The 18,689-nt window shown below is 39.6% G+C and overlaps 5 protein-coding genes across 6 annotated transcripts; 4 read left to right on the top strand and 1 right to left on the bottom strand.

Annotated features, from left to right (window-relative positions):
- LOC114723173 (L-type lectin-domain containing receptor kinase S.1-like) lies at nt 1-2,461 on the top strand. Its single transcript, XM_028909331.1, has one exon. The coding sequence runs from the start codon at nt 307-309 to the stop codon at nt 2,290-2,292; it is 1,986 nt and encodes a 661-aa protein (XP_028765164.1). The 5' UTR covers nt 1-306; the 3' UTR covers nt 2,293-2,461.
- Nucleotides 2,462-3,033: 572 nt separating this feature from the next.
- LOC114723073 (ferric reduction oxidase 8, mitochondrial) lies at nt 3,034-6,322 on the bottom strand. The gene is given in 9 exon segments (XM_028909216.1): nt 3,034-3,420; nt 3,723-4,396; nt 4,485-4,743; nt 4,828-5,155; nt 5,390-5,627; nt 5,708-5,722; nt 5,724-5,891; nt 5,969-6,062; nt 6,143-6,322. Coding segments are annotated over 9 exon segments (2,115 nt in total). The 5' UTR covers nt 6,300-6,322; the 3' UTR covers nt 3,034-3,238.
- A 2,976-nt stretch (nt 6,323-9,298) lies between these two features.
- On the top strand, nt 9,299-11,099 carry LOC114723121 (uncharacterized). Its single transcript, XM_028909277.1, has 5 exons — nt 9,299-9,755; nt 9,927-10,045; nt 10,143-10,261; nt 10,342-10,514; nt 11,023-11,099. The coding sequence occupies exons 1-5, from the start codon at nt 9,299-9,301 to the stop codon at nt 11,097-11,099; spliced, it is 945 nt and encodes a 314-aa protein (XP_028765110.1).
- Nucleotides 11,100-11,680: 581 nt separating this feature from the next.
- Nucleotides 11,681-16,234, top strand: LOC114723086 (DEAD-box ATP-dependent RNA helicase 20). 2 transcript variants are annotated; one of them, XR_003738209.1, is made up of 11 exons: nt 11,681-11,933; nt 12,026-12,735; nt 12,817-12,996; nt 13,085-13,246; nt 13,349-13,503; nt 14,145-14,237; nt 14,358-14,443; nt 14,526-14,814; nt 15,202-15,324; nt 15,470-15,703; nt 15,785-16,234. XR_003738209.1 is itself a non-coding variant. In XM_028909230.1 (10 exons), exons 1-10 carry the CDS (start codon nt 11,878-11,880, stop codon nt 15,886-15,888), a joined length of 2,007 nt encoding a protein of 668 aa, XP_028765063.1. In that variant the 5' UTR covers nt 11,682-11,877; the 3' UTR covers nt 15,889-16,234. The 2 variants fall into 2 exon arrangements, 1 of the variants encoding a protein (XP_028765063.1); XM_028909230.1 differs by lacking the exon at nt 15,202-15,324 and having other exon boundaries at nt 11,682-11,933; nt 14,526-14,752.
- Nucleotides 16,235-17,235: 1,001 nt separating this feature from the next.
- LOC114723087 (60S ribosomal protein L27a-3-like) lies at nt 17,236-17,965 on the top strand. The gene has a single exon (XM_028909232.1). It carries the CDS (start codon nt 17,290-17,292, stop codon nt 17,728-17,730), a length of 441 nt encoding a protein of 146 aa, XP_028765065.1. The 5' UTR covers nt 17,236-17,289; the 3' UTR covers nt 17,731-17,965.
- The last annotated feature ends 724 nt before the right edge of the window (nt 17,966-18,689 follow it).

The following is an 18,689-nucleotide window of genomic DNA, read 5'->3' as shown; positions in this document are numbered from 1 at the left end:
TAATGATCAGACATTGGCACCAAGCGCAACTATACCACTACGTCAAAATTTTAATAATTAATTATCTCCACAGCTAATTTTTACTTGGGGTCTACTGTGCTGGTCCAAATCCAATCTCCAAATCATCATTTATTCTTGTTTTATTTTCTTCCCCTTATAGAAAATAAATAAAGTCGCCGTTAAACTGAGATAATCCCTAGAATCCTGTGCAGCCCATCGGATTCGCCCCTTAATGCAGACAATAACCACATCCACCTGACCCCGCTCCTTTTCCCCTCGCCGGGGACGGTGACGGGTTCCGCTGCGATGGGGACGATCTTCTTGCTTCTCTTCTTCCCCGTCCTCTTCTCTCCCATCTCTGCACTCGACTTTCTTTTCAATTCCTTCAACGGCATCGTCAATGGCACCAACCTTACTCTCATCAACGACGCTCGCGTCGACCACACCGTCATCCGCATGACCAACGACTCCAACCAGTACTCCTTCGGACGATCCTTCTACCCCACCGCCGTTTCCATGAAACCAAACTCCAATTCCTCCAATATTTCTTCCTTCTCCACTTCCTTCGTCTTCTCCATTTTGCCCCAGATCTCCACGAGCCCAGGTTTCGGTCTCGCCTTCGTCCTTACCAGTACCATGTCTCCCGTCGGTGCCCTAGCCAGCCAGTACTTCGGTCTCTTCACAAACGCCACACGGCCCGCCGTCACTCCACTGTTCGCCGTTGAATTTGACACTGGTCAGAACCCAGAGTTCAACGACCCAGATGATAACCACATCGGAATCGATCTGAACAACATTGAATCCGCCGTCACGAAATCCGCAGGCTACTATAATTCCACTGGTGGTTTCGTGCCTATTCGAATGCGTGATGGTCGTAACGTTCGAGCTTGGATAGATTTTGATGGCGCAAATTTGGAGATAAATGTCACGGTTGCGCCAATTGGCGTTACTCGCCCGTCTATGCCGACGCTTTCGTATAAAGACCCTGTTATAGCGAATTACGTGTCGGCAGAGATGTATGTTGGATTTTCTGCATCGAAAACGAATTGGGTTGAAGCACAGAGACTTTTAGCTTGGAGCTTCAGCGATACCGGACCTGCGAAAGACATCAATACGACAAATTTTCCAGTCTTCAAGCCACAATCGTCGCCTTCGAAGCTTTCAGGTGGGGCGATTGCGGGGATCGTCATTGGATGTGTTGCTTTTATGGTGATTTGTGGTTCTGGGTTTTACCTGTGGTGGCGAAACAAGAAATTGAAAGAGCAAGAGGACGAAATGGAAGATTGGGAGCTAGAGTACTGGCCCCACAGATTCTCATGCGAGGAGCTCAGCGTGGCTACTGATGAATTCCGCAAGGAAAATCTTTTGGGTTCAGGAGGATTCGGAAGAGTCTACAAAGGAACACTATCGAACAACACAGAAATCGCAGTCAAGTGCGTCAACCACGATTCCAAGCAGGGGTTACGAGAATTTATGGCGGAGATCTCCAGCATGGGCAGGCTTCAACACAAGAATTTGGTTCAAATGAGAGGATGGTGCAGAAAAGGGAACGAGCTCATGCTTGTTTACGACTATATGCCTAATGGAAGTCTGAACAAATGGATTTTCGACAAACCTGCCAAGCTTCTGGGCTGGGAACAACGTCGTCGAATCCTCGTCGACGTCGCCGAAGGGCTAAACTATCTACACCATGGTTGGGATCAAGTGGTGATACACAGAGACATTAAGTCGAGCAACATATTGCTGGATTCGGAAATGAGAGGCAGATTGGGGGACTTTGGTCTTGCTAAGCTTTACCAACAAGGTGAGGTTCCAAACACGACGAGAGTGGTAGGTACGTTGGGGTATTTGGCACCTGAGCTGGCGTCGGTGGCTGCGCCGACGGCGGCGAGCGATGTGTACAGCTTCGGCGTGGTGTTGTTGGAGGTTGCGTGTGGGCGGAGACCGATAGAGACGTCCGCGCCGGAGGAGGAGGTAGTGTTGATTGACTGGGTAAGGGACTTGTACGCGAACGGGAGTGTAGTCGACGCGGCGGATGCAAGGATTAAGGGTGAGTACGATCAGGGAGACATGGAGATGATTTTGAAGCTTGGTTTAGCTTGTTGTCACCCTGATCCGCAGAGAAGACCAACCATGAAGGAGGTTGTGTTGCTTTTGTTGGGCGAGGAACTCGGGGCGGCGCCGGTGGAATCGTTGTCTGAGTTAGCTCGCGGCGAGAGCGGCACCGTGAATAGTGACGGCGACAGGGAATCACAAGAGGCGGCGCTACAGGGGACCACGCATGCGGTTTAACTCTCTTGTTTAATTATTTTGACTTGTGCTCTGGTTTGCTTTTAATCAGTAAATATTGTAATTAATGATTTATTACGGGGTAATGGATGTTAAACTTTTTGTGGAGGTTCCGAAGTCCGCCGGGGAAGAAAAGTTTTGTAAAGGCCGTTGTGATTAATTAATTTTTTAAGAAGTAAAAAGTAACTTGGCATAAATCAAGAAGGACAATGGACTAGAAATTGTGATTAAATGAATATATATTTCGGATGCTTCGTAACTTATCTTTTTTTCTTAATGAATTTTTTTATGGTCATCTTTTTAAGGTTATAGGCCAAAAGTTATTTTATTTCTATTTACATATATTAAATAATTAAAACTTGAATTTAAACGGCTTTAATCAAACCAGCTTCTGCCCGGGGATAAAAATTAGACGGTGTGATGGTAAATACAACACAGGGATACGTTCTGTATGTTTAGCGGCAACATTCAAGGTAGAGAGATTGGTGAGGACACATTTGAGAATGGAATAAAGAAACTTATCTCGGAAATATTGGAGTTCGAATTTTGGAAAGAATATCTTTGGAGAAAGATCTACTTAATCACTAATCAAGACCCTAATCCAACTTAGTCGTACTAACTAATAGTCCCAGTCATATATGGCCACTGGATGTGGGAAAAGAAAGAAAGAAGGCTTATCTTGCGAAAAGTAAAGATGGTGACATAACCACGCCTGCAAAAGATCATATATAGTGAGATAGTTGATTAAGCAACATGGTCCCGTGTCGATTGGGTCCATAACTTGGTTTTCAAACATATCACATATTCAGATTTCAAATACATCACATATTCAGATAATTCTTGCCTCTTTTGAGTGAAAGACAGGCATCAAATTAACAACATCCATATCATTTTTTCTTTTTCCTCTTTTGTTTGGGAGGGGTACGTTCACTGAAATATTTAACTGAAACTAGAGTGTAAAGTTGAGGGAGTGAAAAGTAAAGCAGGCTTTGCCTTTTTTGGCACCTAAATTGAAATGCTTGGATTTCTGTTGGCAAATCATGGCCACCGACTCCTTCATACTCTTTGGTCCGCATACCAACACTCCAACATTTGTTCCTCCACTTTCATTTTCAAACTCCCCAAATATATCTGTTCAATTCAATTCACCAATGATATACGTTAAGAGCTTCACATCTTCCTAAAAATATTTGAGCTTTGAACCTATCATTTTTTTTATCATGACCTAAGACAGTATTTAGGCATTTTATTATTCAGCATCAGTTTCTTTTAAATATCACTCTATATAACTTTTTTTTTTTTGGCCAGCGTCCCTCTATATAACATTGTTTTATCAATGCATCTAATAATTGTCGGTGAATTTATTTTAGTTCCTGTAATATAGTAAAATGATTTGCAAATGTTGACAAAAAAACAAAGAAAGAAGTCAGTACCTTGGAAGTTTGGTCGTCCCCCAAAATGGACTTCATGTTCTTCAAGGGTACTCCTGCTTTCAGTAGAGCTTAAATCGAGGGGTTTAGATTCTTTCTGGGAGATCGGTGGTATCCCTTTCTGCAACCGTCTCCACCTCAAAAAGATTCCCATCAAGGTGCTGCAAGCTAAAGCTATGACAAAAGAAGCCATAAGAAACATATCTACAACCCAAGAAGGTGTCTTGTCTTTGGACTTTTTTGAGCCCTTCTCAGGCGGAATTATATGGTTGAAACATATAAGAACAATAAGAAAAATGATGGAGCAAAATCCTAAAATGGCAGCCATCCAAGCTGGACTCTCTGGCCCATGTACTGGGTAATTCGAACACTCTGTGTTCAAGTGCAAAGTTTTTACTTCGAAGAATTCATTCAGTAGGTCTCTAAGTCTCATTCCTGGCTGATTTTCTTGGGTTATAAAGAGTTTTAGCTTCAAGTGACACTTTCCAGGCGATTCCTTGAGCAAAAGATCGGAGATTGAATGCAACAGAGAGAAGTCTTGTGCCCTCTTGATAACATACACAAGTTGTATCCTTGAGGGGAATCTCTTTTTGCTGGTGGCTGAGGAAACTTCTGCCAAAATACTCAGAAATGGGGTTATTCCACTCCCTCCAGCAACCAGAAGTACACTGTCATATCTGCAGAAGTACTTCTCTGAACATTTAAAGACTGTATAAACTAAAAAGAGATTAAAAAAAAGTGCTTGGTATAATGTTGTTTTCTCACTTCAAGAAGTCCAGAGAAGCAGGTCCATAAGGCCCTTCAATTGCAACAGGTATACCCTTCATTTTCGCAGAATCTCTGCCCAGCTCAGCATGTATCATGTCATAAAGCGAACTCGTCCACCATCCTTCACATTTAATTATCACGGACATCCTTTGTTCATCAGCAGTGGAACTAGATGTTACACTGAAGGAGTGCCACTGGAGATTTGATATGGTTGGTACCTTCATAAATATCACACTTGTGGGAGCGTAGTTTAGTCCTGCAAATGACAGAAACAAGCACTTCATATATTTTTCAGATCTCTGTATTTCTAAAGCTACTTCATGGAAAGGAGATTAAGTACTTGGATCTTTGGGGAGAATGAGCTCCACAGCCTTGCAAGGGAAAACTCGAGCTGAAATGATGCAAGTTCTTGGCCTTGATTGTATGATACGAAGGAGTTTGTCAAGACCAAAAAGAAGAACTCCTGGCAAGACCATGTAAAAGTGCCTATCTCCACCATGAAACAAGAAAAATACAAGAAACACAGAGTACAGATGATGGGTGTAGTAGAAGATTTCGAAGTTTCTCCTTCTAATTTGAGGAAGTGAAGTGAACCAGATAACCATCCCCGTAACAAGTGTAATCTCTCCAGCAAGGTATATTCGTCCTGTCTTCTGCCACTTCCATATCTGATTGAAGAGAGAAAAAATAAAATGTGAAGGAGGAAACAGGAGTTAAAAGGGATGAGAACTTGTACACATCTCACAACGGGAAAACTCCATTTTCAATTTCTCATTTCATTTGTTTTAGACTCTTAAATCTCAATCTAAATTGAAAGAAACGAGACGTGGAGGACAAAATTGAGAGTACCCTTTTTTCACCAGATTGAAAACAGAAATGAAGTTTACATGCTGCGGAATCACCTCATTCCGTATGTGGTTGCTGACACCCCAGATGAGCAAAGTGCTCCCTCCATGAATTGCGGCGAAAAATATCATTGCTGTTCCAACCCAGGTGTGATATCTCACTGAAGCTTCAAATTGAATGCCAAGTATGCGAAACACGGCTAGTCCCCTTAAGACAGGAAGAAGAAGCAAAGCCAGGGACGCTTCTGCTAGCAAGCCAAACCTGGTTGCTACTCTGAGATACTTGAGTTCCCATCTGAAATGAAGGCAATATCTTTGTTCTTTTAACTATCCAACATGATAGGGAATGCATCAGGGTCAAAGAAGAGCACTTACAATTCCAGCTTCAGATTTATCAGGTATCAGCTTCTTGAAGTCGTTAGAGATGCGAGCGTAAAAAGTCCATGTTAAGAAGAGGATGAAAAGAAAAACTAGCAGTATCTCGATACTGGATAGGATTCCCAGAAGACTATTCACCACTAGTGGACTTGACAAGAAAGTGGACAGACTCCTTGCTTTACTGTAACATCAACAAAGTAATTTTCAAGCGAAATGTTTATCAGCAGTAACTTGAAATTTACACATGTATGATGATACCTGCGTCTTCGTTCTCCAGACTTTAAATCCAAGAACACAAGTCCTATTATAGCGACAGCAATTACAGGAAATGTATACGCAGCATAGTTAAGACCTGCAATATCCAATATCACTTGCTACTGGACTCACAAAATTTTACGACAAGACTTTCAAAGTCGAAGATCTAGTGATTACCATAGTACCCAAACACAGTATTATCTGCGTTATCTTCAGCATCTTTCCATCTTTTTGTCCAAAATTGCGTAGGCTTCAGAACCCACAGAGAAGTCCAGACCGCACATGTGAGAATCAAAAGACATGTTAAAACAGAAGGAAAATTGGAGCTTGCCATGCTGACTGATCTAAGATGGCTTTGAGGTTTGTTGACCTCATTTAGAAAGGGAAGGATCAATATATAACGGAATCTGATGAAAAGCAGCTTCCTTTCAGAGGTTATAAGATTAGATTAGGCCCCATCAACTCCATTAAGTGCCTGTCACCATCAAAGCACTTCCCATGCCAATATCTAATCTCTGACTATCATTAATTTAATTTGTAGAGTTCTTTATTGACATTTTAGCTATCATGCCATTAAACATATAATCATAGTTATGGCAACGAATCATCTTATTCTGCTTAGTCTGGATTAAGATGATTAGAATTGGCTTGATTGGCACGAAAAATCAATTAGTCAATCATTTACTGGCCAAATCGGTCAAAACTAATTTGAAATGGCTATATTTTTAAATTAAGAAATTTAAAATCCAAATAAAAACTCATATCTTTGTAACTTCTTAACCATTTTAAAAATAGGACCTCTTTTTCTTTTTACTAAAATTATAAAATAACCTTTAAATTATTTCTTTTTACATCGGTCAATATTTTTGTAATATTACATTATATTTTTAATTAGTGAGATTATCATTTATACATTTGTTTTTCATTGATTCGGTTGTGATTAACCACAGTGAAACTCATAATATGACTTCTCCAACTACTAGACCTATAATTGATATTTAGACTGGTTAAAATAACTTTCTGAATTAATTTTAAAACTACTCTAAATGAAAGTAGTTTTTGAACTGGTTGTTTAACCAGTCTAAAAAAGTACTTTTCAGACCAATTTGAAAGGTTAAGTCTAGAAAGTCATACTTTTTAGACTGGTTCTAAAGTTGAGTTTAATTTTAAACACCTTCATCTAGGTTCTCTTTAATTTTTCCTTCCTTTCTTGACAATTTAAGAGAGAGATAAGTACATCTATCTTGTGTATATCTTATAAAACTGTCAAGAAAAATTGAATAAAGATTCTTAGCCAAAAAGATAAAAATTAGAAGATCCAAGCAACTGATCCTTCACTATATCGTATTCAAGTGTTGATGTGGTAGGCTGGCAGCTGTATATTATTGGCTTATTATCAACTTGACTGCTTGCTTAATGGTCCGTCTAGGGAATAATGGATTCATGGCCCAACGCTGAATTATGTGAATCTAACTTAGGATTTGTTTCTTTCCCTAACTTTCTTCCGCAAAAGAAAGGAATGGCAGCCGTGTGTGCCATCCATTACGGTCAATCAGCAATGAGGGGATCCATTATCTGTATTGAATACGTGGCGGAGATATATCATATGTTTGTTCATTGAAGGACAGACACTTAATCGCAAACATATCAGAAACTATAGCCACCACTATATTGTTGGAACACGATAGAAGGATAAAGTGTATAATATTCGCCCATCATCTAGCATCAACTACAACAATAGTCATTATGGAATAATTGACTCACTCGTAATGCGAACTAGCAAATCATATGATATAGCAGTGTAGGATAAAACAGAGCAGTTCCACCACCACCACACTTGCTGAAGTAAAAATTTCATTAAGGCGAATCATCAAACAGCTTGAGTGCGATATAGAGAAATTTAAAAATCAGCCAAGAAACCAGGCTCAAATCCACCTACACATGTTGTTCAAGTTCAAATGTGCAGAAATGAACTATTTCCTTACCTTGTCATCTTCACTCGATCATTGATCTTCTAGTGCATGTATAATTGTGGAGGGTCGCCAGTTCTGCAATCGCATTTTCGTAAAGCAATAATGATGGTAATCTGCTGCGTAGCAGAATTTGTTGCTTCGTTTAGTGGATGCTCAGACGGAGAGCATCTAAGTAAATTAAGTTTTTGTATGACTTTCTACCCCCAGCTTTAATATAGCAGGCCTCACAAAATTATCCACTGTTGTGAATCTAAATCTTCGATAACAACTGAGCTAACTGAATCACCTAGGCCTTCTAGTAAAACGCAACTAGTTTCATTGTTTATCACTTGATGATAAGCTTATCAAATCTAGACAGTTTATATTTAATTTGAATATTTCAGATTTAAAATATTTAATTAATTATTTTTAAATAAAAAAATTATTTTTTAAAAGAATGATAGTAAAAAGATTATTTTTATTTTAGATTCTATATATATTAATATAATTATTTTAAACAAATAAAAATAAAAAAGAAATCAAATATGAACCATTAAATGAGATATGAACGATCTAGATTTGATGAGTTTAAAGTACTCATCAAAATATGAGTATTAAAACTGGTTCCAAGTAAAACGGCCACTATGTATAACATATAATTACTCTTTAGATCCTTCTTCAAGCTCCAACTACCATTTACTTTTTTGAACATTTGAAGTAACTTCAGTTTAATTGAAATCAATATAGCAAATAAAATATTTTATTGCACATAACGTTAGATTGGGAGATTTCCTATAAATAACATTAGTCTTTTACTTCCACTTGGGGAACAATTTAAAATAACATATTTAATCATTTATATTGGAAATCACTTCTACAAATAGAAGCACCCTTTTAATATCTCCAATCTAGGCTATCTAAAAATTTGATTTTATAAAACCTCTACACAATAAATCACCTCTCATGAAGTGCTCTCTAAATCTAAACTATCTAATAATTACTTGTTCTTTACGTTAAACGAAATTTCCTTGCTAGTCATATGTTCAAATTAAATACATACAGGGAAGCGTACAAGGTTAGCGACTGAACCATTGATATCTACGAACAATACCAGCTCCATTCTCAATCTCTTACTAGACATTCAAAATAAGACATAGGACTCCAGCTAAAAGAGGCTTTGTATTAAGGGGAAGAGAGAAGACACAAGAAAACCAATGAAATAACCAAAGACACTGCGGATCTTGACAAAAGGAGAATCTGTAATCTCGGCTTAGTTTTGAACGAACCCTTGCTCAGAGGAAACTGCGGATTCGGCATCAGCAAACTCATTATCTTTCTGCTCTCACCCTTGTTTTCCCATGTCACAACGAGGGGCTCAGACATGGAAGATGGTACTCCCAAACCAGCAGAAGCCAACGATTACTACACCGCAAAACGATGGTGGCCTGAGAATGAACAAGCTGTTAATGGCGTCCCTTCTGCTGCAACTAAACATAACTCAGACTACTACAACTCCAAGGAAATATTTACGCCACAAGTTCCCAGGGAAGGCGACCGAGTGGTATTGAAGGATCTGATTGGCATGGGTGGTGAGGAAGACGACGACGTTGAGGAGAGGCGTTACTTTAGGCCAGCTGTGTCATCAGAAATAGAGGAGATATCTGAAGATGGAGAGAGCGAAACAGATAACAGAGAAAGTGGAGCTGAGGACATTTACGTGGCTGTTGGGAAAGATGACATAGACGTCGTAAAATGGGCTCTGGATCATGCCGTTTCTCCTTCTTCTCGGATTTTCTTTGTCCATGTTTCGGTTCCTGTCACTTTGATTCCTACTCCAGGTACCAAGTACAACTCCATCATTTTACAGCAGAAAAAAAATCTCCGAATAACTTTATTGTTGCCTTTGTTTTACAAGACAATCAGTTATACATGTTCTGGTGTGTCCATAATATTGACTGCAAACAGCAGTGAATTGCAGCCCATATGCTGATGGTATATATTTGTGACAGTGGGTAACTTACCAATAAGCCAATTAAACCAGCAACGAGTGAGGAGTTATGAGAATGAAGAGATCAACAAGACGAACAACATCATGCAGAAGTACATCCAGTTAAGTAACGATGCTCAGGTACATACATGTATCTATGTATCTAGAACTGTTTATGTTGTTTCTGAACCACAAGCGTCATATTTTTCCTCTGACTTTGGTTTGGTGTTTCGAATAGGTGAGGGCAGAAACGGTGCATCTGGAGAACAATGACACAGCCAAAGGACTTCTGGAACTTATTTCTGTTCTGAACATAAGAAACCTCGTCATGGGAATAAAAAAGCCTCCCCACCCATGGTATACATATGCTTGGATTTTATTGAGCTTAATTTTAGTATATGGCATGCCATGAAACAAATTATAAGTTGGTGTTGCAGGGGTAAGAACAAACTGAGCAGGGGGGAAATAGTGAAGCAGAATGCTCCGGAGTTCTGTGAGGTTGCTTTGGTTTGTGTTGGAAATGAAGTGGGGAAGAAGAGCCATTATGACATTGTTTCACAACGCAGACACCACTCCTCAGGCAGATTCATGTCCTGTTTGTGCTTTTCAGGCAAGTCCATTTAATTACTGATCTTATCTTGAGCTTGTTTTCATTTGGAAAAATCCTAAAAAATGATTGTTGAATTTTAAAACTTCAAATCAGTATTGGTTACTACACTCGTAAAAAAAATAATTACACTCGAAAAACAAATAACAATATATTTTTATAGTAATTCTCAATTTAGAATTTTGAAATTTAATGGGTTTTTTTTGTTGAGATTTTCCCTTTTCATTTTGTACAATTCTTGAATTTTCTGTTTCTTTATGTGCCACCTCTCGCTCTAATTTAATTCCTATCCATTTCAGGAGGCATGAATGGAGTAGATGATTAATTATTTAATTAGTGATGGAGTGGGTATTATCATTATTATTGTTCAGCTTGTTTTATATATTTATTCATTTTTTTTTCTAATTTCGACAGTGTTTCCATTTGATTAGAAGAATGTAACAATATTAATAAGTAAATGCTATGTTATCATTTTCTTGTTGGCTTTAGAATTTGATGGTTTGTTACCCAGTCATAAGAAGTGCTCATGCTTTGGCACTTGGTTTTATATACAAAGCAGCAGCATCGCCTGACCAAAGTCCGGTCTGAAGCTTTGGATTTTGATCCTTGGCGCTTGGGAGTGAACCACCACATCACACTCAAAACAGTCAAACATTATAAATCATCATCAAGAAGCTAATTTGGCTAACCTATGAGGTAGATTTCAGAGCATGATATTATTACGTAGACTTGGGCAGTGGTCATAAAAGGAGAACTTCGTTTGAAATGGCGATTGTAGTTTCGAAAAACAGCTTTCCAATTGCTACTTAACACTAATTTATACTGCAAAAGATAAATATATTATAAAATTTTTTTGTCAGTTTACACAAATATTGTAACGAAAAACAATTCTATTATATGAATAAAAATTAGAGTCAGCAGGTAAAGTTTTGAATCAATCTTTGTCAGAATTCTGTTTTGGCCAATCGTATTAAAAAATACATATACTAATTGTAATTAAAGTATGACCAATTTTCTTCTTATCTCATCTTAATATGCTTAATAATCATCAAATCAAAATCTTCAAAGGTAACTCACAAGTATTCGGGTATCAAATTCGATATTTTGGGCTCCATTATTGGATCGGTGGGTCAGATATTTTATTACTTTCCCTCCCGGCAAGCGGCGACCTATATTTACTGAAATTTGGATTATCGAGTTCGCTTCTCTGCGCGCTTAATTTACAGATTCGGAGACGCAAGTAATCCTCTTGACGACAGACTGTTTTTATTCTTGAAAGAGATACTCAGAACACCACCGAATTCCGATAACCCTAGGTACCTTCTCTGTAATCTTAGTCGTGGGTGCTAGCTCCAAGGATCTGAACATGAACCCTCACGACAACAGATATGCAGACTCGACTTCTTATCGTAACCGCAGGAGGTAGGTTGCGAATCTTGGCATCCTATTTGCTCGCCTTATACATGTGCCTCTTTTTTGGCCCCTTAAACGCCTGTTTGTTCCTTTTAATGCAGTGATTTACTTGGATCTATGCCGCCTATGGTCCCTCCAGTGATTGGCGGTGCCAGCTCGAGCTACGGCCGGGGAGGTCCTGCCTCCTATGGTCCTTCACCGGTTGGTTATAATATGGGAGGAAGAGGTGCTGGGAGTGCTCTTGGAGCGGCACCTGCCCCAAACTATAGTGAGTTGCCGTCGTTCATGCCGCCTCCTGGAGGCTTTGATATAGGGCGTGGTGGTGTCTCTAGCCAAAGGGGGTTCGGCGGTAGACTTGGAAACGGTCCTGTTGGTGATAGAAAAGACGACGTAGGTCGTCGCGGCAGTGGAAGAGATCGGGGCAGCAGTTTGATTGGAGGTCGGGGAAGTGGTAGATTTGGTGGAGCTCACGGCGAAAAGACCTCTGGGAGAGGAAGTGGGGCTGGAGGTAGAGGTTTTGGTGGAAGCGCAGGATTTGGCCGTGGACGTGGCCGTGGCCGTGGCGATGGCGGTGGGGTTAGAGGAGGAAGACATGGTGGATCTTCCAAGGATGACTTGGACACCATAGCACTCCCCAAGCAAGATTTTAGAAATTTGGTTCCCTTTGAGAAGAATTTTTACATCGAAAGCCCATCGGTGCGGGCAATGTCTGATCATGAACTTATGGTTTACCGTGCCAGTAGGGAGATCACAGTGCAAGGGCATGACATTCCTAAACCAATTCGAACGTTTCAAGATGCAAATTTTCCTGGTGACTTACCTTTCCGTGATATATTGATTGTTGATAACTTGTCTTGACTTGTTTTGCTGATCATGTTATTCGGCATGTTAGATTACTGCCTTGAGGTGATTGCCAAATTGGGTTTTGTGGAGCCTACACCAATTCAGGCTCAAGGTTGGCCTATGGCTCTGAAGGGTAGGGATTTGGTTGGCATTGCGGAGACTGGCTCAGGAAAAACACTCGCGTATCTGCTTCCTGCTTTAGTGCATATCAGTGCACAACCTCGATTGGGTATGCATTGATTTCCATGTTCGCTTATTTTCAAGTTTCCACTTTTTCTGGCTTTATAGCATAGTTGATATCTTGCCTGCTGATTCAGTACAAGGTGAAGGTCCTATTGTCTTAGTTCTAGCTCCAACTAGAGAGTTAGCTGTTCAAATTCAGGAAGAAACTGTAAAATTTGGTTCTCGAGCAAATATTAGAAGTACTTGTGTCTATGGTGGTGCCCCAAAGGGACCTCAAATTCGTGATCTTAAAAGAGGTATTTTTTGCCTTTCAGTAAACATAAGTTGCTTGTATTTTGAGCCTTTATATGGATGAAGTTTATGAGAGGATGAGACTATTTTCTGTTGGCTCTTTGCAGGTGTTGAAATTGTTATTGCTACACCTGGTCGCCTAATAGATATGTTGGAAGCTCAGCACACAAATCTGCGAAGAGTGACTTACCTTGTGTTGGATGAAGCTGACCGAATGCTGGACATGGGCTTTGAACCTCAGATAAGAAAAATTGTTGGGCAGGTACGGATCATAGTCACCATACTGTAATGACTTTATACAACCATGAACCATCAAATATACATCAACATTAGAAAGTGGTGAATTAGATAACCTCGGAAGTTCATTGATCCCTTTTATTTTCAATTCCATATTTGGTTCTTAATAAGTTGGGGGAAACCTTTCAGTTGTAGTAAACTTATACCCGGAGTTTTGCTCTAGTTAGATGTCTACCCTGGTCTCTCATAGCCATGGCCGAAGTTCTAAAATCAAATCTGAAGCTGTTTGGTGTTTGTTTGGGTGGTTTTTTTTTTTTTGGGGGTGTGTGTGTGTGTGTGTGTGTGTGTGTTAAAGACGGCCAAATATCTAAAATTCAACCGAAGGGGGCTGATTGTCAGTTTAAAAGCAAATAATAAAAGACAAGACCCTTGCTATCAAATTGGGTAATTATTTTGTGAGTGCAGTCCATTTATGTAGAATATAGGCAACAATTAATGATAAATCACGATCATAAATCAACCCTTAAAGAAGCCAACACTTGGGTGTACTTGATTTGTGAAATATATGTACGTGTGAAGGTACCTTTGTCATTATATCTTGTTCATGTCATTATTGGATTTTGTGGTGCATTTTCAAATTCCAAAGTTATTTTTTACATATGACAGATCCGGCCTGATAGACAGACATTGTACTGGAGTGCAACATGGCCAAGAGAGGTTGAAACTCTGGCAAGACAGTTTCTACGCAATCCATATAAGGTTACTGTCATAGGATCTCTATTTTTCATGCTATTTGCTGTGATTAATGTATGATTGTGTTGATTTTCTTATGGAACTAAGGATTGAGTTATTTGCTTTGTGGATATCATCGTCTTTAAGGTAATTATTGGATCAGCAGATTTGAAAGCAAATCAATCTATAAATCAGGTTGTTGAAGTTTTAACAGAAGTGGAGAAATATAATAGGTTTGTCTTCTCACCGATAAACAGTATAGATGATTTTTCTGCCCACCAGATTAATGCTTATAAGCTGGTTGTGCAAATGCAGATTGATCAGACTGCTTAACGAGCTGATGGATGGGAGTCGAATTCTTATATTTATCGAGACAAAAAAGGGTTGTGATCAAGTTACAAGACAATTGAGGACGGATGGCTGGCCTGCACTTTCTATCCATGGTGATAAAAACCAGGCCGAAAGGGACTGGGTCTTGGCTGAATTTAAGAGTGGCAGAAGTCCAATAATGACTGCCACTGATGTCGCTGCACGGGGTCTTGGTAGGATCACTGTGTGTTAGGAATGTTAGGCTTTTGGGATTGGGCTAAAAATTTAGAGACAGGTGAGTCGGCCAGCTGCTGTCCAGTTTCAAATTTGTGGTTTGGGTATGCAGAGATTCCATATTGTTAGTTGATTGGAACTTCCTCTTACTTGACCGAGGGATTAATGAATTGCACTGAAAGATGATGCTCTTTTTTGCTTCCAGTAAACTGCTTGATGTTGTTGTTATGTTACTATCATATTTTTGGTGGTCATGTTACATGGATACCTGGAGCACAGTTCCGTTAACATGGCTGGGATGCTGGCCTATCATAGGCTCCTGCAGTGTGGGGCTAAGTAAATTAGATAGGATGGGGTGAATGCTTGGCGATTTAAGGTCAATTGCCAATCACGCACTAGTGATACAACTTTGGTCCCTTGTTTAAGAACTTGGTGAAATTGATTGCAGCCCATCCACAGTTAAGGAGCTGGTTGTCTCTGCAGCCTGGTTGACTCATGCGTGCTTAGTGGATAATTGGATATGGGAGGTGGAAATGATGGTGAATCTGCTCCTTATCCCTGCAAGGTTAAGGTGGGCACATTTATGTGATGAATGTGTTGACTTTGAGTTTGATCTCCATAATCTTAGGGTTGCAGGGATAAGGATTTTCGCAGTTTTCTCCATATTTAAATCCTTGGATATAAATCCTAATGATGTTTTGCTTTGTCGATTGTAGATGTGAAGGACATAAAATGTGTGATCAATTATGATTTTCCCTCAAGCCTGGAAGATTATGTCCACAGAATTGGTCGAACAGGTCGTGCAGGGGCTAAAGGAACTGCCTTCACCTTTTTCACTCATGCAAATGTCAAGTTTGCCCGGGATTTGATCAAGATCTTGCAAGATGCTGGCCAGATCGTGAGTCCTGCTCTATCTTCATTGGCTCGGTCAGCTGGTTCTGGTCAATTTGGTAATAAAATTTTTCCCCTAACTGCATTGAAGTTTTAAGTCGATCATTGGCATGATTTGTGATTGTTTTTAAATTTTGTAGGATCTGGGGGAAACTTCCGCTCCAGGGGACGGGGAGGTTATGGCAACCGAGGTCACATATCAGGATCCAATTCCATTCCTCTGGGTTCAAAGAGGCCTTGGTAGTCGGTTTCCGCTGCCTTGGCATTTTTCTCATCTCTCTTTTGTTAACTTTAGGGGATTTGCAGCTGGTAGTTACTTGGATTACATTTGAAAGAACGCATTAATTGTAGCGTCTCTAAAGAAATCACTTGCGATGATGACTCGGTACGTAGGTATGGTGGTCTTCATTGGCTATCCGAGTTCGACTGTTATGTAGTATTGAATGAAATTTATTGCAAGAAATCAGAGTATGAGCACAATAGATTTGTGGGGAATCCAGTTTGGTTAATGGGGAGTTCTTAAATCAAATCAGTTGTAAATAGGTATGTACTGAAAAAGTGGGTTTTATGGCAACATGCATTGGTGCTAACAAATAGTTGGGTCAACTTGAAGATTTCTTGCCCTTTCTGTTTTGAACTCTTCAATCCTCATAATGAAGACCGGCAATGCCAAGTTCCTGGAGACTGGGTTCTCCCTGAAATTGTGTATCAGTGAATTTCATCTGCGCCCAAGTAGATGACTCATGACTCAGCTAGGTTAAAAGTTAGGCCGCCTTTTAACCGTTGTGATATATTACAGGTTAAAAAAGTCGGTTATTGGAGTGACATGGATTGTGCAGATGTGTAACGCGGAAAGTTGGTTAACAAATCCTTTATTTACCTTGAACAATATGTATTAGAAATATAAAGTTGGCAATAAACATCCATCCTACTGTCTAGATATTTATTTATCTTCGCTGGTGTAATTATTTAAGAATTATGTACTGATACATGAGAGTAAAATGATAAGAAATTGGGGTAGATGAAGGGGAGCCATCAGGTTCTTTATTTCAGAGTGTTCTGATAAGGTGCGTTTACTCTATTCTTGTTCGATCAAAATATAAATTCATATTATTTCTAACATCAACTTTTAATTCTAGTGTCAATATTTAAAGCAAATTAATTTTTAGATATGTCAAACTCGTCTGATTTCAATCAAGCAATTTTTTCAATTTAAATAGACGAATATTTCATTTTAATTAAGATTTTTCTTTCTTATGATGTTTACACGATAGTGCTTAGTTAATATTGACAGTGATATTTAGCTTATTGTGGCTAAAAAAAAAAAACTTTTAACGGTATGTTCCGAATTTTGAATCTTCATGCCATCTTAACGTGACTCAGGTTTAAAGTGAAATCTGATATCATCCTCTGGTGGAAAAAGTTCTTGTATCATCCTAATGAATGTTATGTTGTGCGGCCCAAGATGGTAATCCTAAGTCCATATTGAATCGTTGGCCCAAAAATTAGAATCCAAATTGAATCATTACCTTGTAGGGTTAAAAGAGTCAAATCATATAGAGTTCCTATAAGTATGGAAAACCCTAATCTTCGCTCTGCCACGCCGTAGTTGCGAGACAGGAAGCCGGAGACAGAAGCAGGGAAGATGACGACGAGGTTCAAGAAGAACAGAAAGAAGAGAGGGCACGTGAGCGCTGGCCATGGTCGAATCGGGAAGCACAGGAAGCATCCGGGCGGTCGAGGTAATGCCGGAGGTATGCACCACCATCGAATCCTATTCGATAAGTACCATCCTGGTTATTTCGGTAAGGTCGGTATGCGATACTTTCACAAGCTTCGCAACAAATTCTACTGCCCCATTGTCAACATCGACAAGCTCTGGTCCTTAGTTCCCCAGGAAGTGAAGGATAAGGCCTCCAAGGATAACGCTCCCTTGATCGATGTCACTCATTTTGGTTACTTCAAGGTGTTGGGCAAAGGGGTTTTGCCCGAGAACAAGCCCGTCGTCGTGAAGGCCAAGCTTGTGTCCAAGATTGCTGAGAAGAAGATCAAGGAAGCGGGTGGTGCTGTCGTGCTCACTGCTTAGGTTAAAAGGTCATTGGATTATAACTTAGTTGAAATTACGATGATTATGGACTCTCTCAATTTTGAATTATTGAGACCTTGGATGTTTCAGTTAATATTTGAGGATTTAAAGATATTTTTATTAATTAGTGCGAACTGGTTGCCGGCAGTTTAAACTTATTTTCTTTATATTGAATATTTCTGGCTTAAGCTTGCATTCAGCGATTGACATGAAATGTTTGTCGATTGCTCTCAAATGAAGAATCAGCTCATGGGATGATGAGGTCCGTAAGACTAGACATTTTCTTTTAGAATAATTCTGCTCATATCTGCCTGATCTTAGGATTAATTTGAAGGGTCTTCTGCCCCTTTTCTGGTTTGAAGTGAGTGATTTAAAAAATTGTTCTTACAGCTGAGTTGGGGTTTGAAATTGCCCTGATTACATTGTCATATCATACGTTGTGATATTATATCGCACAAGGCTTATTGCTGCAAAGTATGAATTTTCAGCTAGGTATGGTTTGATTTTAGTGTCTGTATAAAAATCTGCAGTTAATATGAAGATGTTGATTAGGTTATCTACCTTGGACGAGGTAAAATGGTCATAGGTTCTATGTGGCAATTCATCTTTTGGTTTGAAATTCACATTAGCTCCCTTAATGTGGGATTAATGTTCGGTAATCGTTCAAAAACTATGACGTAGGGCTATAAGCCTCGCTACCCATTTATCAGGTTTAGTTCACCGCACAATGGGATCCCCTTAGCTTTCATGTATCTTGTCTTAGCTGCTAGCTAATGGCGTCAGATGAATTTATTCTGATAGATAACAGGTCTTCTGGTCTTGATGGGAAACCACAGCTTGCACAATTACAGGCGTTGAACATCCATTTCTGTTGACTGAAAGCGCTTAACCTCTTTCCTGTAGCGGGGACACCACTTCATACTCTGAGCTTCTGATTCCAGGTATCTAGCATTCGGTAG

The sequence above is a fragment of the Neltuma alba genome, unplaced genomic scaffold (genome assembly GCF_004799145.2).
Source record: "Neltuma alba isolate B1F8T4 unplaced genomic scaffold, ASM479914v2 tig00012124_pilon, whole genome shotgun sequence".
In the NCBI taxonomy this organism is placed as follows: Eukaryota; Viridiplantae; Streptophyta; class Magnoliopsida; order Fabales; family Fabaceae; genus Neltuma; species Neltuma alba.
Note: the sequence above shows the minus strand (reverse complement) of the source record. Positions and strands in the feature narration are given on the sequence as shown.